This window comes from Lytechinus variegatus, chromosome 16 (assembly GCF_018143015.1).
Source record: "Lytechinus variegatus isolate NC3 chromosome 16, Lvar_3.0, whole genome shotgun sequence".
Classification (NCBI taxonomy): domain Eukaryota; kingdom Metazoa; phylum Echinodermata; class Echinoidea; order Temnopleuroida; family Toxopneustidae; genus Lytechinus; species Lytechinus variegatus.
The window spans coordinates 27,683,866-27,707,731 of NC_054755.1; the positions used below are offsets into that span (position 1 = coordinate 27,683,866).

At 36.3% G+C, this 23,866-nt stretch overlaps 1 protein-coding gene across 1 annotated transcript; it reads right to left on the reverse strand.

The window, feature by feature from the left end:
- Window positions 1-247: 247 nt before the first annotated feature.
- On the reverse strand, window positions 248-23,633 carry LOC121429925 (eukaryotic translation initiation factor 2A-like). Its single transcript, XM_041627187.1, has 5 exons — window positions 23,510-23,633; window positions 7,479-7,666; window positions 6,399-6,466; window positions 2,362-2,632; window positions 248-1,946 (listed from the first exon to the last, which is right to left on the reverse strand). Exons 1-5 carry the CDS (start codon window positions 23,514-23,516, stop codon window positions 1,854-1,856), a joined length of 627 nt encoding a protein of 208 aa, XP_041483121.1. The 5' UTR covers window positions 23,517-23,633; the 3' UTR covers window positions 248-1,853.
- Between the last annotated feature and the right edge of the window lie 233 nt (window positions 23,634-23,866).

The following is a 23,866-nucleotide window of genomic DNA, read 5'->3' on the forward strand; positions in this document are numbered from 1 at the left end:
TATTTCCAACAGTGCATACATTTCATCCCTCAGATGAACAAGAACAACATACTGTAAGATCTCACATGACGGGCCTACTGCAGAATGCTTAGACACAAGGGCCCGAATTCACAAATGTGGTTTTGAATGTTTTGATAAATGATAAATCCATGGTTTATGCAGATTTCCTGTATAAATTACGCTTCATTTAGCATGTATCAGGTGCATGTATAAAAAATGTCCAATGCTGATGCACGCTTTTGTCAAAGTGCGCCAAATTGACAACTGTTACCATGGTTAGATACGCTATTTTATTCATGAGTCCACTGTTTGACGAGTGGATGAAATAGCGTGGATAATCACGGCAACAGGAATCAATTTGGCGCACTGTGACTAAAGCGTGCATCGGCATTGAACACTTTTTAATATACGCAGTAAAATAATTTATTTATACAGGAAATCTGCATAAACCATGGATTCAACCATGGGTTTTCAAAACAACCTTTGTGAATTCGGACCATGGTGTTTTTCCTGGTGCAGTGGTTCTCATGCATACCTTCATCCATAACGTTTTGCAAAATGAACTGTCTGGGTGCATGGGTCTTATTGGGAGGTCATATGCTCCAGTTGGTGTACCGTAAAGCTGTTTGTAAGTAATGAGCGACTTTAACAAAAGACTGGTGACACTTTTTGTGCTAAATGATATCCCTAGATATAGCTGCCTTAGCATCTGAGAACATGTGCCAATCTTTCGTAAAGTCTGCATAACTTTATGAACAGCTTTATGAAACACATACCTGGATAAAGGTTGGCTGGACCCATATCAACAACATGTTTATTGTTTATAGGGATTACATTCAAAGGAAAGCCCGAAGAAGTACACAGATATAGGCTAGGCAACTAGCCGTCTTCCAATGCTCATCCCGACCATTCACACAATCCTTCTTTCCCGAAGTTGTAAAACTCTGGAATGGCCTCCCTCAAACTACAGTAGACGTTAAATCTTCCCGCATGGCCTTTAAATCTGCTATCCAAACTCCAATATTGAATTCATTGTAAATCCCCTAAATTCATAATCTCGTTGAGCTTCCTCACAAACATCCAGTTAAAGTTCCATTTGGCATTTTTAAAGTAAGGAACACAAGGCAAAGGTAACAAAAGCTGTGTCCAAAGCTTTCCCACATGCTGGATTTCACTGCAGCTTTCACACTCCCCCATTGCTTAAGTGAAAAGACACTGAGATGAATTCAAGCTAGAAGCAACATCCATACATGATCAGGCTTATGTTAACTTACCTTGTTGGTCCGAACTGTCCTCACATTTTGAGTCTGAACGGTTCATACTCACTCAGTCTACAAAGCAGTTTTCTGCTTCTCAGATATTCTATTACCACATGGGATAAACCAACTTGACAACTAATACACCTTTGGTATAATTGCCATTTTGGTCTACACTGCACCTGGTCTAATACCTGTTTAGTCTATTTCTCATTTAGTCTAATTAATTCATTATTTCCCATTGTCTACTAATCATTTTACTCTTCGTCATACAAAAATTTGATTCATGGACAGTTCATCTAACACTATAGACTAAACGATGTTAACTCTGTTGGATATTAGACAAAATGGGTAGAGCCTAACTGAAAATTAGACAAAAAGGTAAATGGGCTAAAATTGCAATTAGACCAAGCGGTAAGCAGAAGTAATTCTGCAATTTAGAGTCCCAATGAGGTGACAGCCATTCAGTTCACTTGTTGCCTCATAAGCACACGAAATGCCAGAGACTCTCGCAAAAGGCCTATCAAAATCTGAAGACAGTATCTTGCATCAGTATGAGGTAATTGCTTGCTTTTTCTTGAAGATGAACAGCCGACGTCAACTCTTGATCTGAGCAGAAAGTTTACTGATGAGTTCCTCGATCTCCTGGATTTCTTGGTGGATGGCAGCTTCTGATTTGATTTTCTCTAGCTGCAAACCAGATGTAAAAAACAAAGAGATCAGTGAGATGAGTTGATACTAAAGATAGTTGGTTCATTCGGCATCCTTTATCAAATACATGTACTTAAAACAAAAAGAAAACAATTTTTGTTGGTAAAGGGATGACAGGCATGTTTTAAGAAGGGCTTTTGAGGGAGTTTGAGTTGGGTGGTTTAAGGAGAAGGGGATGGCCAAATAAGACGTGGAAGAGCCAAGCCAAGACAACCTATCACTTCACCATCATTTTAAGGCAATATAGCAACAACAAAAAAATCACTGTTTGTGGAGTTGATGGGCCAAACTATTACTTCTAGGACAATATACCAAATAATTACTGATTTTGGAGTTGATGGGATAACCTACCATCTCCAGGACAATAAAACAATAACTGTTAACTAACACAAACCTGATTAGATTCTAGTTTCTCCCCTTTCCTTTGCTTCTCCTTGAGAGTCTCAATCTGCTTCAACTTCTTGTTCAGGTTTTTCAGTCTCTTGTCTTCTATCACCGCACCGCCAGCTACGGGGGTAAAGAAGACTGGTCCAGACTGCGGGACCTCCTCTTCCACCTTACTCTCTGGGCTTGCTGCATTGTTAGAGGGGAGAGATATGATACCAGTCCTTTCAAACTCTTTCACCATGGCTTGTCCATCTCGGTCTTCTGGATCTACTTGTGGTCTGTGATAAAAAACAGTAGTCAGTTTGAATAAGGGAGTGAAATTATTTTGCGAATTGCAACCATTTTGAAACTTACAATATATTGAAACTTTACAGTATTTGAGTGATATGGAATATTAAAGACATTTACCTTTCGTGTATAACCTATTGGTTTAAAGATAAATTCCAGTTTTGGTAACGATCTCAAAATGACTTTTTACAGAATCTAATATAATGACCACCCAAGTGTCTGTTTGTATGAATAAAAAATATGTGCCAAAGGATTCTGGGAGAAACTGTGTAATTGCTGAGAAATAAGCAAAATAAGCGCGGATTCTGTCACTTCCGTCGGGTCTTTATTCCAGCAATAATAATACACTGTCCCACGTGTGCCTATCTGTGTTTGTGATCTTCAGTGTGAACGTTTTTCAGCGTAGATTTCAAGATTTCACAAAGTTCAGTTTATGTAACTGTACCAGATCTTCATCCTCGATGATATACTGACAATTAAGCCTGGTTTTACAGACTTTCTCATGAAATCAGTGTTTACTGCAACTACTGGAATTTCTCTTTAAACTTGTATAACTACAAGGAAACATGCATTTATAAATCAACCTCCCATAAGTTGAATAATCTCCCAAGTCAAAGCAACTTTTCAGACCAGATTATTCAAAACAGTATATTGCCAATACATCTATGCCAACTCGTCCAATCACCACATGGTCTATTTTCATTAAGTCTAATGCCATTACGTCCATCAACATTTCATCTAACAACCATTTGGTCCAATCATCGCTTTGTCTAATCACCATTTCGTCTATGACCATTTTGTCTCATAACCAGTTGGTCTAATTTCCATTTCATTTTCACACATTCTGCACAATTTAGTCCAATTAGACCAAATGGTAGGGGAAGGCGGGGTAAGTTGAGCATAGGGGCAAGTTGAGCCACCAGCCCCAGGCCAATAATGAATGAGTCAGACATTGTGGTGGTGTCATGTATTGATGACCCATAGTATAACCCCTAACCCCACCATATTGTTTTCAACTTTGAAACAAAAATTTGTTTTTTAGAGGGAAAAATATGAATTTCAGCCTAAAAAGTAAAAAAGAGTGTGAAATAGATAAGTGCTTTATAAACACACACGTCTTTAAATATAATAAAGACATGACAACAACATTATTAGTCCAGGTATGGATCTTCATTCTTGTCATAGTCTTTTATATGATGGATGCATAATAAATGTGTGGATATAAAATTATCGCACTAAGTTCGGACTGGGGTAAGTTGAGCCAAACAGCATGGGGCAAGTTGAGCCATGGTATTTCCTATGGTAATGTATCTTAAAAAACAAACAAACCATAAAAATCGATTGAAATGCTGGCTGAAAGGAGCAAATTTACATGACTGCTCTTTTCCTTTTAAAGGATGTTAGTATTTATAGAGAATAGCAAGTGAAAAGACTTTAAACAAAAAATTGACATGCTGGTTCTCCCCTCATACATTTTGTACATAGTTTTTGTGGCTCAACTTACCCCAGAAGGTGGCTCAAACTTACCCCATATATGGGGCAAGTTGAGCCATTTGACATGGTTTTTTTTCAAAGGTCACGATGACTTTCAGTGTGGGGATAGAAAGTTATATATAGGTGGAAAATATTTCAGAAGAATTAAATTTCAAGGCAAGGTACTTATTTTGACAAGATTATTAATCATATCAATTCTAACATGCAAAAAGCAAAAACTGTCACAACTTACCCCGCCTTCCCCTATACATGTATAGACTAAATGGCCTTTGGACCAACTGGTTATTACATGGAATGGCATTAGACTAAATGAAAGTAGACCGTGTGGTGAGTGGACGAACTGATGGTAGACCAAATGATAGTAGACGAGTTGGCCATTGGATGAATTGGCATTAGACGAATAGGAAATAAACCATTAAAACATGTTTCATTCTTTTTCAAATTCAGTTCCTCTTAGGTTGAACAGATTTCTTTGGTCCCCAAGAATTGAGTGAGCAGATAAGTTTAATTCACTAAATGGATGTCTGCAGAAAAATGTGCATCCATATTAACATGTGTTATGTTGGAGGATACAAACCATCTATACCATGCACTCAACAAGCTACAAGGTAAATTTTCATGACAAAATTATAAGTATCCATCAATCAACGGAACAAACATTCCATCTTCCAGCTTAACCCTATATAGCCTGGGCTATTTTGAAATTGCATAGCCCGGGGGGGGGGGGGCCTATTAGGCCCTCCCCTCAGATCTCGGCCGTTTATCGACCAATTGCGACCAAATTTGGTGTGTGGGTGTCTCAATATGTATTTTACAAGAATGCATTGTCAAATTTGTGATATTTAATATCATTTTTTATTTATCTAATTAATTATGCAAATATTTAAAAAAAATTCAAGGAATTTTCATTTTTTTGTAGTTTTCCCCCATTTTTGAGAAAATGCAATGGAATCAAGCATGGTAGTAGCCAGTCATGTCATCTAAAAGACAGTTCACTCAACTGTATTGAAATTGTACAATTATTAGATTTTAAAAATAATTAAATATGCGCATATGCTAATTTTTCTTGATAATATTCTTGTTTCTTTCTGTATTTCCAAATTCTTATGTATTTCTTTGTTTTTAATTTATTATGTATTTCTTTGTTTTGAAATCTTTATTTTTTATTGTTTTTTTTAATCTAGAATAGTTGGTGATAGCCCAAAAGAAAGTTATGTGAGGAAAAACAGAAAAAAAAACATTCATCTGACAACACTTCTTGTAAAACCCATACATTGTACACACAAAAGTCGATGGAAATTGCCATTTTCGGTGACATTGGTCACGAATATGTGCTATATCTCCGCAAGTGTACCCCCGATTTTCGCAAACAGGGTCTCAAAATGTGCGGGAGATGTGAAAGAAAAAGTCATGAAATTTCAGCGTATTATTTTTTTGCATTTAGAAATTATCGCGAAAAATGTCGAGGGGGGGACCATCCCTTTAACCCTATATAGCCCCCCGGGCTATATAGGGTTAAAGGGATGGTCCAGGCTGGGAATGTTTATATCTCAATAATTTGAGTGAAATTCACTGAGCAAAATGCTGAAAATTTGATCAAAATTGGATGACAAATAACAAAATTAATGAATTTTAAAGATTAGTTCTAGCCACGTCTTTTTTAATATGAATTAGGTGGGCTTATGATGTCATATCCCATCTTATTCTTTTGTATTTTATTATATGAAATTAGGTTTATTCAAAATGTTTCTACCAAGAACCACAATTGGATTGAAAACTGATTAAGTGCATTAGTTAATCATTGCCGCAACCTATTTCATCATAATGGAGACACATCATTTACACATGTATGAAAAAATAAATTTATGATTTCATGTAATAACAGAAGAAAATAGAAAGTGGAGATGTGACATCATCAGCCCACATTATGAGTATTCATGACAATGTGCATATAACTGTTTTCACAAAATATTGATAAACTTTAAAATTCAATGACTTTGTTATCTGATTTTGATGAAATTTTCAGCATTTTGCTCTGTGAATTTTACTCTATTTCATTAGATATGATTATTTTCAGCCTGGACCATCCCTTTAGGTGACCAAACAATTACAAGATTCTTTAAAAATACTGCTGGATTAAAAAAAGATTGATTGTTTGATATCTAAATGTTGGATTGTCTGTCTTTGAATGACTAATCTTCAAAAAAGTTTTAAAAAGTGAAATTAAGATATATTCAGTTAGGATTTTAATGCCAGACTCACTTCACTCCAGCTGTTAAGTCTTGAACGATCCAAAGTTGTTGCCTGAGTTTTCCTGCCAATTTCTGGTCCTAAAAATGAGGAAAATAAAACAGAGTAATGCCCGGCCCTGCAATTCATGGCGGATTAGTTAATAAAAAGTCCCTAGACTATATGTACATAGAAAAACAATGAAATGAAAATGAAAATCCAGAGGTCCCAGAGGAGAGGGATAATAACATCTTTCTATTTCTATTCTATTGGATATGTCATTCCAAAGAATCAAATTCCATATAAAATAATTGCTCCTCTAAACAATTACTTTGCGAGTGTGCAGTTCTTGAGTGTTCATTTTCCCAACATGGGCAAGTTGAAAAATGTATAAGTAAAGACTACCAATGGATGGGTAGCATAGCATGTATGTTTTACATAAACTTTTTAATGTTAATATGTCATGGTGCAGTGGTTTCAAATTTGGACAAACTTGTATAATTTTGCTGTAGATACATATTTTTCATTATGCTGTATTCAAATCATACATTGTTGTATCACTGTTTATGTTATGTATATAATTATAGTATTTTATGTTTTATATGGTCGAAAGATATTTTGAAATGAATATGATGTGATAAAGAAAAAATAATAATTTGGACAACTTATTTATCAATTCGTTTTCTTTTTATAAAACTCAATCAGAAATTATAATACAGTATACTACTAATGGGGGGGGGGGGGGGGGAGAGGGATTAAGAGTTAGAGGGGCTCTAAAACGCACAATACATAAATGTGTATAGATGGATAACAGATTGTGAATATTGATTTTCGAACAGTGGGAAAAAAATAAGATACTGGAAGCTATTGTCTTCAGGTATAAAAAAGCCAAATATTCAAAACATCAATTATCAAGTCACTGAATTAGAGAGTTGACAGTCGAGAGTTGCATCCTTTATGTTCATAATGCACAATACATAAACGAATAATTCAACAAATTTTGTAACAATTATTCCATCAATGAAAAAGTGAAAGTTTTCATACAAATGACAATCATATTGCAAAAGTAAATAGCAAGAGTGGATAAGGCCACACTGATGAAATATGAACTACCTTATTGATTTTGGCATCAGCTAGTCTCTGCCTGAGCTCTTCAATTGGATCAACCTGAGGTGCCTGGGAGGAAACACTGCTTTCATTCTTACTCTTCTTAGCCTTGGCTCGTCTCTTCTGATTCTTTTTCCCTGATTTACCTCCTCCTCCACCATCTCCTCCCCCTTCACCAGAAAACCAATCAACATCTAGGCGCACATTGATAATATGGGGGGGGGGGGGGAATGAGAATATATCATGTTTAGTTTACATTTAGAATCAGCCGCCCTAATCTTTGACCCAGTCTCAACAATGAAAGAAAAGAAAGAAAAAAATAATGAAATAAAAGGAAAAAAAATCAGAAAACAAAACTTATAACTCAAGTCCAGGCCAAGAAAGGAGAGCTTAACTTCCTTAAGTTAAGAGAAAGGCAGAGCCAGCGCCAAAGTATAATGTTCAGCAATGAGAGCAGATAATCATAGAGAATTTTTTTTTTTAAAATGACATGAGAGACAGTCACAGAGTGAGAGAAGACATTAGACAAGTAACACCAACAAAGTTAGAATAAAAAAAAAATCATTTTTTTAAATACTTTGTATCACTATCAGTCTTGTTCTACTTTTCCACCTCCCAATCGATTCCGCAGATCCATGCCTCCTCCTACTTCTTAATCTTGTTGTTTCTCTTCCCCCTTTCCATTTTTTTTCTGCTCCTTCACATCACTTTCAACGTTCGAGTCAGAACAAGACATAGACCAAAAGCTTCGGTCTCTGTTATGTTGGTTGTTCAGCTGAACTCCGTTGGCTTCACTCACCAAATACAGAAACCCACTCATTCAATGAACAAGGTTATGATACAAAGTTACATCCCCATGTGTGGCAAAATAATGGTGGCAATGTTTGGCTTAATTTCTCTTTTTATATGGGATAAATGCTTTATTTCTTACACTTTTCAGTTTTCATAACTATTCATCATATAACTTGGCACTTATGTAAATTTAATTCTTTAAAATATTTTTTTAATTAAAAATAGAGATTGAAAAATGAAAGTTTTCTTACCATATTACTTTCCACCAATAGAGGACGTACACAAAAATATGCCCAAAATAAGATCGGATAAAACGGGGAAGTGAATTTGTGCCACTCTAGGCGACACCGCAATACTTACCCGTGTTAAGAAACTGAGACTCCACTCACGCGCATTTGGGCAGCCCTAGCTTAGAACTAAGCTTTCTTTCCGTAAAAAAATCTTTATTCTTATGATTCAATAAATGTTAATGAATATATAATTACTCTTAAATCGGTACTCACCGGTTCTTTTCTTGAATTTTCTGCCAAATTCCCACGCTTCTGGCTTCAATTCTGCGATGGATTCTGTTGCCATAGACAGCTACACATGCAACTCTATTTATAAATGGAGCGCCCCTTACGAGAGTTGTTAATGCCGCGGAAAAAATTGTTAGGCATTTTGGCCTGTGGTCAAGGCGTTCTTTTGTTCTATTTTTTTTATAGGTATGAGATCGAAATCACAGCGACTATTCACACTGTTCCATAATGATTCCGAAAGGAGGTGCAGCACCCCCCACCCACATGGGCGCAAATCCCAGGGGGACACTTCCCCCTAACCCAAAATAGTAGGGGCACATTATCAAATGTCCCCCTACTATTTTTGTTCTTTTATATATGATGGAAAGAAATAGGCCTACATCATTTAAATCGAAGTAAAACATGTATTTTGGACGAGACGACCTTCTTTTGGGGGTGATAAACCTTCCTTTTTTTTTTTTTTGTTAGTTTGTTTTTGTTTTTTTTTTGCCTGTTTTCCAGCCCTGGTCCCCTACCTTAGATTTCCACCCTTGCCTCCCACTACTCTTGATATTGTTTGCGAATCTGTTTTGTAAATTAAAGGGGAATTTCACCCTGATAAAAAGATGATGAAAATATGAGAAAAGTCATTCCAAAATATCGATGAAGGTGTTATTTGACAAAAAATGGAGTTGATAGAATTTAGAATGCTTGATTTATTGTGACGTCTATAACGAGCAGTTGCTCTATCCTAAATATAAAATGCCCAAATTTCCCATTTTTAATGGTCCGTAACGACCCACTTTTTTCTTTTTGATAACAAGTATGAATTGATATAGGCCTACTAAAATGTACCATAAAAATCATTATCATGTATTTCTTGACATTTCATTTACTTTTTTACCATAATAATAGCTGCTTGCAAAGGCCTACGCCGTCACAAAAAAACCCGGGGGGCCGGGGGGGGGGGGGGGGCACTTACATTGACGAGTGGATACCATGCGCGACCAAAAAAAAGGATGTCCTTTTCACGATAGGGCACGTTACCTACGTAACGTGATAAGGGTGTCAAAAACACAAAAATAACGAAAAAAGGGTATCTATTAATTCGCTAGGAAAACCGTCGTGTTTAGGGTCTAATTTGCGGGGATGATAAAACAAAATCAAAATGTTTTATAAAGGATGTCCTTTTTGCTCCAACACTTCGTGTTTAGAGTCCGATTTGCGCGAGGTGTAGAAGGTGGGGTCGTACTAAACCAAATAAGGTAAAGCCGACGACCGAAGGACCCGTAAGAATAAAACATTCCTGTACTTGTTTAGGGGTTCATTTCAGGGAATATTTGCCAAGAGTATCGTTTTGTTTCCAATACTTGTTAAGGGTAGGGTTTCACACGCCAATACTTGTTAAGGGGTGCATTTTCAGAATATGGAAATTACGTGTTTAGGGTGCTTTTCGAGACCCCATGGTCGCGCATGGTATCCACTCGTGAATGGAAGTGGCCCCCCCCCGGGCAAAAAAAAAATCTTACCTTTGAAAAAGATTGGTGGGGGATGGATTTTCCTCGAACGCATACCAATTTTTTTCTACTATTTTCATAATAAACTTTAAATGAATTCAACTTTGCACTACTTAATTTTTTCAAAGACAAAATAACAAAATTACATCTCGTCATCATCATCATCACCACTATCATTAGCATCACCATCATCATCACCACAACCGTCACCACAACCATCATCATCACCAAGATAATTTTCATCATCGTCATTGCCATCATCATCTTTTTTTTTTCTTTATTTTTTCCCCATCCCTTCCTTTTTTTTTTCTTCCAATATTCCTCCTTTTTTTTAGAGCGGCACACCGTCATGCTCCCTCACTGATTATCCGCCTCTATATGCTTGGTGTTGTATAAATTGGCGGATACCTGAATGAAATACTGAAGAGAAAATAAGGAAAGGGAAAAAGTAAGAAGAAAAAGAAGATGAGAAGAAAAAAAGAAAGCCAAACAAATGAAACAAAACAATGTCAAAATTTCGTAATAAAGTCTTCTACATGTACGTCAGTTTAATAATGATGTTTTCATTGAAATGAGAACAAAAAAAAGAATTGAAACCATAGGCGGCGGAAGCGGGGACGTTCCCCCCTAAATTTGTTGTTGACCTTTTTTTTTTTTTGCTTGTCAATTTATTTTCCCACGTCCCCCCTAAAATGTTTGGGTTGAGAGCCTTTTTTTTTGCTTGTCAAAATTTTTTAGGTTGTCCCCTCCTAAAATTTGGGGCTTCCGCCGCCAATGATTGAAACAGGACTACATTATAATATAGTGTAAAGAAATAGAGGGAAGCTCCGAGACAATAAAAAGGTTGAAAAAGAAAAAAATGTGAAAACACAAAGCTCTCACAACATGAGCATAATAACAAATAATAACAAATAAGCGAGGACAAGTAGCTGAGGGACCCCCCCCCCCAACTCTCTCTCTCTAGTTATCTATCTATCCGACTCGATTATATAAGAGAAGAATTTACTAATCAAAATATTATGAGCAAAAAGCACGAGCTGATATTTTTTATGAATATTCAAAACTGATAGAGAGACGCAATCGAATTATTCGATTGCGACAAAATTGATGATCTGAGAATTTATTGTTTTTAGGAATTCATTAAAAGCATAAAGTTGATCAGCATTAAAATATGGCAGGCGCAACGCATGAGCTAAAGCTTTATAGGCATACACCGATAAAAAATTTTAAGTATTTTTGGTAATCATGAAAAAAATTGATATTTCATGAAAGAAAGCTCAAATCCCGAGGAGGAATATTCTTATGAATTGACTTTAAAAAAAACTGTGGTAAGCCCCATTTAATATTTGATTATAAGTCGAATAAAACAGTAAAAGCTGACAAACGTTCGCGTGATATTTGGCAACCTCCCCCCCCCCCCAAAAAAATAAATAAATAAATAAAAAATAAAAAAAAGTTTTTAACTATAATAATGATCGAAGGTATTTTGTCTCGCGTAGAACTGGACAAATGAAAAAAAGATTGTCACTAAAAAAATGAAGGTAATTTTGACCCACGTAAAATTTGGCGAGCCCCCCCCAAAAAAAAAGGAAAAAAGGTTTTAACAAGCAAAAAAAGGCTAAAAAGGAGAAAGAAGAGACAAGAATAATTATGAAGAAATATCCCCATTACAAATAATGCTGTGATCATCATAAGGGAGGGGTCGCATAACTAGTATGAACAACGTATTTAATTCCAAAATATTTACTACAAATCTCAATAGGGGGATCGGGCAGAAATGCTCACCCCCACCCCCACCCCCCCCCCCCCCCCCCCCCCCGATCCGCCACTGATTTCAATCAATAATGACATTTATCTGCAATACTGATACTTTGGAATCAAGATACTGAAGATTGATACGCTTTACATAAATTATGAACGTCTGACAAAAAGATAATCTACCGATCACCTGACCGATCAGCTGACCAGTTCGCGTATCACTTCGGAGTTGATCACTCGTCGCAGCTGTGTGGAACGCTCACCGAAAATCAACAAAAAGGGCCTGAAATGTAAGTTTAATGATAATATATTTTAATTTGAACTACTTAATTAATACTTTTAATGTCTCCCCAACAAATGAAAGTCATATCACGTAACTCCAATTTGTATTAAGGCGTACATTTACCAAAGTCTTGGGTTGGAAATCAGAACAGCATTGTCTAACCCATATTTTTGGGTAATGTCGCCTATGAGGTCCATACATGTTAATGTTTGGACCTCATTGGTATGGTAGTGGATCGTATTACCGAACACTTTTCATGAATTTGATCATATCAAACACATTATTCCAATAAAATTCACCAAACTTTCACCATAAATACACAAATACCTACAAAATATAAACATGCAGAAATTTTGCCGAAATTGTTTTTCATTTTTACGACATCAGCTTCCAATCGGACCCCTCTTCGCAAGTGAAATATTTTGGTCACTTGAAAAGGTATCGTATTACCGAACGTGTGTTTTCTATGGGAAAAGTTGGGAAAACAACAAAGTCACTGATGAGCTATTTTGACCATACCCTTATAAAAATCGCCAATGGTATTTGAATGGTGCCGAATGGTAGTTGAATGGTGATCTGAATGGTAAATGGTACGCGAATGGTATTTAAGTGGTGTTTCAATGGTAAGTTCTTATGGTAATTGGTAGTTTATTTAATGGTAAATGGTATACCATATACCCAATGGTGTTTCAGTGGTATGTGACTAATGATATGATTGGTATGATGAATGGTATACATTTACCCAATGGTGTCTCAGTGGTATTCAATGGTGTCTCAGTGGTATGTGCTTGTAATGGTATGATTGGTATGATGAATAGTATACCATACATCCAATGGTGTCTCAGTGGTATACAATGGTGTCTCAGTGGTATTCAATGGTGTCTCAGTAGTATGTGCCTGTAATGGTATGATTGGTATGATGAATAGTATACCATACATCCAATGGTGTCTCAGTGGTATACAATGGTGTCTCAGTAGTATGTGCCTGTAATGGTATGATTGGTATGATCAATGGTATACCATACACGAATGGTGTATCAGTGGTATACAATGGTGTCTCAGTGGTATTCAATAGTGTCTCAGTAGTATATGCCTCTAATGGTGTGACTGGTATAATGAATGGTATACCATACATCCAATGGTGTCTCAGTGGTATACAATGGTGTCTCAGTGGTATTCAATGGTGTCTCAGTAGTATGTGCCTGTAATGGTATGATTGGTATGATCAATGGTATACCATACACGAATGGTGTATCAGTGGTATACAATGGTGTCTCAGTGGTATTCCATATTGTCTCAGTAGTATATGCCTCTAATGGTATGACTGGTATAATGAATGGTATACCATGCACCAATGGTGTCTCAGTGGTATACAATGGTGTCTCAGTGGTATTCAATGGTGTCTCAGTAGTATGTGTCTCTATAATGGTATGACTGGTATGATGAATTGTATACCATATACCCAATGGTGTCTCAGTGGTGTCAAATGGTGTCTCAGTGGTATTCAATGGTGTCTCAGTAGTATGTGCCTCTATAATGGTATGATTGGTATCAATATGGTGTCTTAGTAGTAAGTGCCTAGTGGTATATATAATCATGTTGGATAATTGTAAAGCCATAGTGGCTTAGTGGTGTTTGCCTAATGAATGCCATTTGTGTTAATGGTGAATGGTATGCCCAATTGCATTACCCATTAACATAATTCCGAAGGTTTAAAGAAAATGTATCAAAGATTAAAAGGTATTTAGAGTTAATTAAATATTTGAGCTGTGACTTTTATGCGAGCAGCTTCCCCAAATCAAGTGTAATCGCTCATGATTGTAAACATGATCTCTTGCATTCTTTTAAATTGCCTTTGTCCTTATTTAAAGTAAAAGGTCTATATGTGTTTAAATATTATTGATCCAGTGGTTATGATACAATATCATAAATTTGTTATATTTTACAATTGTACATATTACCTTCTAAATTTAAATCTGATGCAATGGGTGCAAAAACAAAATCAATCGGTCAATGAATCTTTTTTGATAAAAAGGGTTTTAATTTTTAATTAATAAGTTTTATTCTATTTTTATAATCATTTTGCTTGTTTATGGCCGCTTTTTATAAAGAGAACTATGTATTGAGTGTTCCAAGAAGATATTTGCAATCAATCCCAAAATTCGATCAGATGCAAATTTACAGAAAATGATACATTAAGTTTATCTATAGAACATAACAATTTGGATTTTTTTTATGGATCAGTTGCAAGTTTGCAATGAAAAGTATGACTCTCATGATTTTGGAGTCTGAAATTGATTTGCGTTCGATTGCAAGTTTCTTGCAATGTCCCATATTTTGCTCAAAATGAATTCACTGTTGGTTGTCTTGGTCCCCTAACCTCTATCAAATTCCCATTCGCAACCCTGATTTGGTCTGTCTGCAACGTCAAAACCCCCTCTGAACCCATTTGTACGCTATTATAGCTGCTTCCAATCATGAATTATTTCTCTTTTTTTTACAAATGATATTTTAAAAATTCTAATTCTATTTTTTAGGCCCTAAATATTCTTTCCCACTTGTGGACGGCGTTCATAAAGAGGAGAGCTATTCTATAGGCCGGTCATTATACTTGATTGAAATGATTTATCCACATGGTCTTGCTCCCTCACCCCTATCAAAATTCCCTGCCGCCATACAGGATATAGAACAATGTAACAGAAAAGAAATCTACTGAATGAAATCTCAATTTCAATCATTACAAAAGCAAATTAAAAGGGAAGAGGAGTGATTAAATAATATATATATAAAGGGGAAAAAACAAGAAAAGAAAAAAGGCAAAGAAGAAAAGAAAAATCAACAGAAAAGAAAAAAAGACAGCGAAAATAAAAAAGAAAATATAAGAGAGAGAACAGGAAAAAAAAGTGAAGGGATCGAAAACTTTTTTCATAGATTCCAAGATCCAAGGAAAACAGTGGCACTCACGCCATCATGGTTTCCAACCCAGAACCAATCGAGAGGAAAAAGGAGACACCCCTAATTTGGTTTTAATTCACCCCCTCCCCCCATATGCGTTGGCAAGCAGGGCCGCTTGGCTGCTTGCTAGCTAGCTCTATCGCACGCACGCGCGCGCGCACGTCTAACCGCCGATTGCAATATTTGAAAAAGAAAACTCCATCTACCGGGACCGCCGTTTTGCTGTTGATAAGTCCGTCGATAATTCATCAAAAACTAATACAGGAACACGGGTCAGATTCGGACAGCGACTTCAAAGTCATTTGTAGAAGGCTAAACAGTAAGTTCTATAACAATTTTCTTTGATTTATTTCTCAAATTGTCTCAAAATGTTAGATGTCGGTGTACTGCCACGACCACTGCACTGCCACCGCCATTGCCCCGTTGGCGCTGGCCGCTGCTCTACTGGCCGGGACGTGGCTATGGCGATAGGGAGTGCTTATGCTTTGTGTTGGCTGAGTTTAGCTCGACGAGCATTGAATAGATTAGTAATTCGCTCATATTGCCTGATGTTTATTGTCAATGTTTTACAAAAACCATCTCTGAATACGTTGAATTCACGAATGAATGATTTGTTAATCTAATGTCAAGACTGTCAAAGCGTTAATTGTGAAACACTGCACAACGTTAATTCACTGAAATTGAAAACTTGCCGACAAATAGTGTTGGAATTAGGTCTATAATTTGTTGTTGTTGATAGATGTTGGTAAATGAGATAAAATGGAGGTGAAACATGGAAGGGGTCCTAAAGTTTAAAAAATGATAAAGGCTACGCAGCCCCTATAAAGTTACACTGTACCACTCATGGCACATATGGTGAAATGAGCACTTTGTGTGTGGAACTGTGACTGGACATAGTGACAAACGATTCCTATTCAATTTTTCTACAGAGGCTGCAATAATTATGCAGTGGCGCTAATGCAGTTTTGCACCGGCCGATTACCAGCATACCTCATCACCAAAATTTGTTCCCAAATGTCATGACAGGTCTCTCAGTCACATTTCGATGTTAATACCACAACGAACAATTGTCCATAGACTGTGTACAACGGATAGATCGTCTCCGCACAGCGATTCGAAGACCGCTGATTGGTCAATCGCGCAGATCACGTCATGACCACGTGGTCCCAAAAATAATTCCTTCGGACTGCGTGCGGAAGTATCGATAGCGATAACGATATCCGGTCACTTTGTGTACGCCGTAAATAGTTTTGGTTCGTGATCGGATCGCTCCGGTATTGATCGAAAATTATCGAAACTCTGCAATTTCATGCATATTCAGGCGACGCTCCGAAACCCGGAAGCCAATTGACTTTGTGCACGTTGCGATAGACTCTACAAATTCCAACGAACACGATGGCATATAGATGCTAATTCGTAAGATTTTGACGGAAAAGCAAGAAGTAATCGAAATTTGCTTACCTGTGCAGTATCGGTGAGAAAATAGATCCTCCGACAATACCTTTCATAATTCATATAAAATACGGGAAAGTGAAATTCTAGGTCGATTTTGGTAAGAGGTGATAGAGAATTGCACACTTGTTTTGGTGGAATTCTGTGTGAGGAAATAAAAGGCTTGCACTGCGCATGCTTACTATATTTTCATTCATAAATTGGTTCTCGGCAGGGGCTGGATGACGTCATGTAATAAGCAAAACTGTACACGACCGCTACGTTCACGCTCCGCTATCTGTTGTACACAGTTGTTCGTTGTGAATACCACCGCTTTTCAAAATATCTGGAACGGCTGTATTTAGTCTTCGATCTCGACGCGTTGATCTAATCCGTAGACATCACTTCGCGGATTGCTTGGATTCGCTGTAATGTTTATTGGGACTGAAGCTAGCGAACAAATGATGTTTACATGTGGCGAACAAACAGCCAACATGCCACATGCGAATCTTTTGGTCGCATAACTTCGGTCCATATCAACATGACGGCAAATCCAAGCGATCCGCAATATTTTGAAAAATGTGTGTAGACAATTTCTGGTGGGGAGTTTTGCTCGCATTTGGCTTGTGTGAAACTTGTGAAGCATTAATGCGGGAGGATATTATTAGATCTTTTCATGGGGCTAGGCATATCAATTTTTAAAGTAAATTTTATCCCTTTTTTAAGTTTGTCCTGTGATCACATTTTATCTGTTTTTATTTATTTACTGATCAAAACTTGCCTAAAACAATGTCTGGAATTCATCCACTGGCATATGATTTTCCATGAACGGATCCATGATTTCTCAAAGGGGGTAGTGGGGCAGATTTTCCCCAAGGAAACTTTAAATAACAAGCAAACCAAAAAAGAGATCCTCTTGTATGAGACAATATTTTCAATATAAATATTTGCTGTAACTATCGAGGGGGGGGGTGAACACTTGTGTAAGAAAGCCACATTTTTATCTTGCTCTCAAGGTGGGGGCACAGGGGTCCATTGCAGAAAGAGTTGCGTTTAAACGCAGGTAAAAAATCAATCGCAAGTCCCAAATGCGCGCTGTTGATTGGTTGAAAATCAAGTTGCGCATGATATTTAGAGTTGCGATTTATTGCAACTCTAAATATACAACGGACTCCAGGTCAAATGTGCCCACTTGGATCCGCTTCTGCGATTGTCAATACCAGGGAAATGGAATTTATGTCATCGATTACCCTCCTTTTGAAAATTGCTGCTCTGGAAATTTGATTTCAGATGACATAGCTATTACTAGTATAAAGCATGCATAGTTATAATACAGCCTTGTCTGAACTAAGCTGAACAATATCACATTTCCTTATTGTTTTCCTGAATTCTGGGCTGATAATCAGAGATCCATGAAAAATATCTCTAAAATTAAAGTTCTAAGATCATTCTTTTTCTTTTACTATATTAGTATTCTATTTTTGCTTGTATCTGCATTCTGCACATACATGCAGATTTTACAACACTCAAATTGATTTTATTTCATTTTCAAAGTTTGGACGACGGATACACTGGATGATAAGGTTAATGGTCCAGCCTTATCTGGGAGTGACACGACGGGTGTTGAACACAGAAAACGTGCCGTGTACAAGAAAAGAATGGAGTTTATGAAAGGTATGTGTGTAAGAATTTTCTTCAGTAGGAAAAATTGCAAAGCTTCATGAGATAAAACAGATTGTATTCCTGCAGTGGCATAGCTGAAAAAAAATCAGTATGTTGGCTGAGGGGGAGGGGTGGACACTTTGTCCTCAGGTATTCATTTGTTGTGGTATTTGTCATCATTGGGGCCTCCCATGAGATAATAGGTTATTTTCTTCCCATCTATGGTTAAACATAAATTTATTTATCATATTTTACAAAATGTTTTGTTGATATTTGTTAATTGGTACCATTCAATTGAATGGTAGTGTATACTGCAAATTTCTCGATATTTAAAAAAATATATGAACTTCTAAAGAAAGCTTACACACACGACAAGCATTGATGTTTTGAACCCTTAGCTAATATACTGTCCTTTGCATTGTTTTCATCCAATATTTCTTATTACAGCTTCAAGGAATTGATCCTGCCGGGTACCCATTCACTTCACCTGGGTCTATAGTGCAGCACAGTGCGGATAAATTTTGGGCTGAAGGAAAACACACCATGGCTAGGACTCAAATTCATGACCCTCTGTTTGTAAGGTGAGAGTCAGAACCACTAGACCACGACGTACCCAAGCTGATGTTATATCCCCACTTGTTCTTTTGTATTTTATTACAAGAAGTCGTGCTTATTTACACTTTGTCCTCCGAGAACTCTAAAAAATGGAGTGAAAATTTATTTCAAAGACATGTCCACCCTAACAAAAAGTTGATTTGATTAAAAAAAGAAAAATCAAACATAAAAATCGGATGAAAAATAAGAAAGGTATGACATTTTTAAGTTTCACTCAATTTCACTTAATAGTTATATGCATATCCTGGTCGGTATGCAAATGAGGGAACTGATGACATCACTCATTCACTTTTCTTTTGTTTTTTTAAATATGAAATATAATTTTCTCCCCATTGACCTATCAAATAAAGTTTTATTTCTCACTGAACATGTGGAGTTACCATTGCTTAACATTATTTGGTTCAGTCCAGTTGGTCCTTATTGTCAAATCTGTAAAATTTGAAATATTGTAGAATTCAAACAATGAAAAACAAAACAAAAAGTGAGGGACATCATCGATTCTCTCATATGCATGTGGGTAAATTGTGCATATAACTATTTTGTGAAATATAAGCGAAATTTCAAAATGTCATAACTTTCTTATTTTGCATCCGATTTTGATGAAATATTTTGCATGATGCTTGCCTGATTTTTCTCTGTTGATTCAAAACAACCTTTTCTGTGGTGGACTTGACCTTTAATGTGAAGATATGCATTGCTGGAAATAATGATATGATACTTGGGACATATCATACACACATGTATGAAAATATTAAATAATTATGATTTCATTTTATACAATAAGCCTAGCAAATATTCCTGACGATCATGTGTACATTAGGTTATTTTTTACCAAAATATTGTTAAAATTTCAAATTCAATAACTTTGTTATTATTAGATGTTAATGAAATTTTCAGCATGATGCTTTTCTGATTCATTCTCTCCTTACCAAAATCTGCCATTTTCTCATGCTTTCTTTCTATGGTCCCCTTCATTCTCCTTATAACTATTTCATGTGTAAAATGTAACCGGTCGTCCAACCCATTTGATTGGAGGGCTAGAGGTACTCGAGACTGAAAGTTATGTGATACAATTCAAAGTGTACATCAGACAAACAAAAAGCACTGAAAATTTCATCAAAATTTGTTGCGGATTAACGAAGTTATGACGAATTAAAGTTGTTATTTTTTGGTAAAACTGTTCTCTTCAAGTCCTCATGAATATACAAAATCACAATTTATATATTTTTTGTATTATATGAATTCAAATTTTGTCCAAGCTAGGTTATAAAAAGTTACAATTGACTACTGATTCTGTGTAAGACAATAATCATATTATTTCTCACACATAGTTGAGTTATTCATCTGATTCAGCACAGCAAAATTAGACAGAAAAGAAATAAGTGGGTATCTTGTATATATTATTTTCTATATATTTTGCAAAAAGAGGTCTCTATTTTTTATGTTTTTTAGTGTTCCAAATTGAATAATTTTCTTTCCCTATTTTCATTATATTTTCTTTCTATGTGTGATATATTATTTATTTCTTAATTTATCTTTATTGTATTTATGATAAACTTTTGGCGTGTTTCTACAGTAAATCATTAAAAACAGTTTATCTTTTCCGGACTCGAATAACCTTATCGCTCTTAAACCAACCTGTTTCTACAGACCAAATAATCTGATCAACTTGCATTTCGCTTCGCAAATACGGCAGAAATCGGAAAATTCAAACTATAACATCAACATTGCATTTTGGTATGTCAAAAATTGCATCTCGTTAGGAAAATTTTCAAAATTCATGGTACATCTCACTCATTGTAGCAGGTATATATGTTTCGCGATCAGCTGGCGAGATTAAACAGGCCAGTATATATGTATACTGTGAGATCGCACTTCTGGGTTCAAGCACTTAAGCCAGACATGAATGCTATTTTGCCCCATGTTTACAGAAAAGTTAAACGGATTAACATGGCAATAACCACCTCTCAAAGATGGTTATGTGAAACCATATTTTGCACGATGCAATTAATCATTTAACCACATCGCGTCTATTTCTACAGGAAACTTATCCAGGATTCTGGATACTTAGGCGGGTAATACTTTTTAACAATTCTTTGTAGAAACACGCCATTGATATATCTTTTTAGGTGAAAAGAAAAAAAAGAACAATTTGGGGGACGGGGGTACTATTTCCCCCCCCCCCTTTTGAGATATTTCATTTCTTCTAGGTGTGGTACCCTTTATTCATTTGGCCATGTGAAGGCTATCGCACATTTTGAGTTTAATCTTCGAAATTTGGTGTTCATTAGTTTGTTGTCCAAATTCTGTCTTGCATGTAAATTCGTTTATAGGAAGATTAACATAATACCTATGTGGAGTGCAATCATTGATCTCTTGTAGTGTCGCGCAGTCACATGTATTCATAATATGGTGCTTTTATTACCATTCCTGTCAATACTCTTTTGTACTTGAACTTATTAGTAAAAAAATGTTTATTAATATTGTTGAAAGCAATTCACACAACAGATTTAACATCAAGTATCAGATTTGTATGCAGAACAGTGGTTTTGCCAAGTACTCAATCCATGTAAAAAGCAATAAGAGAGAACAGGTTTATTCTTGGAAATGTTAGTCTTCATTTGTTGTGTTTTTCAATCAAACTCGATCTGTCTTGATACATGTTTATTTTTTTCATAACAAGATTGACAGAGATATCAACGAGTAGCTAAGTCATATATATTAATAACTTATGTGCTTTAATTATAAAGTCTATACTTGTGAATACTCTGTGCCATTTATGCTGTACTTAAACTTCTTATAGTAAAAACATTTTAATGACGTTCTTGAAATAACTGCTTTCATTTTTTTTCTTGTGTATACTTATTCCATTATTAAGCCTACCATTAACCCCAGATATATGCTGTACACCATTGGTCTACCATTCACTGTACTTTATTGGCTTACTATACATTGCACATCTTTGTTCTACTGTCTACCATTGGTCTACCATTGAATGTACACTTGTGGTCTATAGTGTATGACCAATGGTGTTATTTGAATGGTTGACTAATAGTATAGAGTGTATGGTATGACAGTATTGTATGGTAAATGGTAGGTCAATGGTGTACAGTGTATGGTAAGCCAATGTTGTATGGTGTATGGTAAGCCTACGGTGTACGGTGAATAGTAGTATGGTGTATGGTAGGCCAATGGTGTACTGTAAATGGTAGGTCAATGGTGTACGGTGTATGGTAGAATGGTGTAAAGTGAATGGTCAATCAATGGTGAACGGTGTATGGTGTACGGCGAATGGTAGTTGAATGGTGAGCGATGAATGGTACACGAATGGTGTACGTTGAATGGTACGCGAATGGTGTACGGTCAATGGTACGCGAATGGTGTACAGTGTATGGTACGCGGATGGTGAATGGTACATGAATGGTGTATGGTCAATGGTAGGCGAATGGTGTATGGTGAAAGGCAATTGGTAGGCCAATGGTGTCCGGTGAATGGTGGCTGAATGGTAAATGGTAGGCCAGTGAATGGTGGCTGAATGGTGAATGGTGGTCAATGGTAAACCTGTCTATAGTGGCCATATGGTAGATCAATGGTGAATGGTGTTTGATCAATGGTATATGAATGGTAAATGGTGCTCATGAATATGGTAATAGTAACGTCCGAATTATTTAAATTAGTTTGAATGGTATACCATTGAGGCTTGAATGGTATACCATTGGTGTATGGTGGGTGCTGTGCGAATGGTATTCCAATGGTATATCAATGGTGTATGATAAATGGTAGTCAATGGTATACCATTCAATTTTTTTTATAAGGGTATTTTCCTGTGTTGAGGATATAAAGACTTCGAAATTGTGTTTTTGATAATTTTTCATCATTTTTCTATTTAAGTTCCCTTTTTAAGGAAGTTGCAAAGGTTTGAGCGTATTTGATTATTTTCTGACGCATATGATGCGCGCGTTCGGTAATACAAGGCCGGTCGGTAATACAATCACTCACTATACTAGGAGTGATTTGTGCAACAGCTGAGGTAAGTCACCATGGTCGCTGTTTTTGTTCCTTTTAACTTGATTTTTCTCTTTTTTTTGGCAATAAATGCCAAGAAGGAATATTAATTTGCATTTTGCTTTTTGGTCGCGTTAATTTCAAAATTTTTATTCATTCAACTTCAAGACAAAAATTGAAGAGCCCCGACGGCCGACGGGGGGATTTTGCATTGCAAGTCCCCTAATGGTGGCTGCACGATAGCGAGCCGTCTGTGTACGAGGAGAAATAAAAAAGAAAAGTTAAAAAACTCGAAACAGACGGCTGCCAGCTGTCTAAACAAGACAGAACTTGCAGAAGCAGTAAGAACTTAAAGAAGTTTGGACACTATCATGACTATATAATACGGTACCGTACATGAATACCTATTTGTGGGCCTACTTATTATAAACAGCTGAATTCAAATACAAAAAAGTTCTTTTAATCTAGGAGAAATTTTTGAGCTCTTTACGTCAATATTTTAAGTAGAATTCAATTATTTACCTGCCATGTCGATTCGATGCCAGCCACACAAAATAATTGGTAAATTTGATTATTATTAAACAAAGAAAAGTAAATTCCAACTTTGGCGTGGATCTTATCTATGGTGTTTCTGTGTAGCAAACTGACAAGGGAAACATGGGGAGGAGAGACACTGAACTAGAAACACATTTTTATTTTTCATATTAATTTTCGTATCACAGGGATCACGACCAGGGACCGTGACCTGATTTTTTTTTCTAGTTTCCCCCTCGGGTTCCCCCTCCCCTCCTTTTATTCTCTTTTCTTCCTTTTGTTTAATTTCTCATCTCCCCTGCGGGCTCGATCCCCTCATAATGATAATCTTTATAGGATATGGCC

Coding starts and splice junctions, on each gene's coding strand:
- LOC121429925 (XM_041627187.1), bottom strand. Junction 2,633..6,398: donor GACTTAACAGCTGGAGTGAA/GTGAGTCTGGCA, acceptor TTTTTATCACAG/ACCACAAGTAGATCCAGAAG. Junction 1,947..2,361: donor AGAAACTAGAATCTAATCAG/GTTTGTGTTAGT, acceptor TCTGGTTTGCAG/CTAGAGAAAATCAAATCAGA.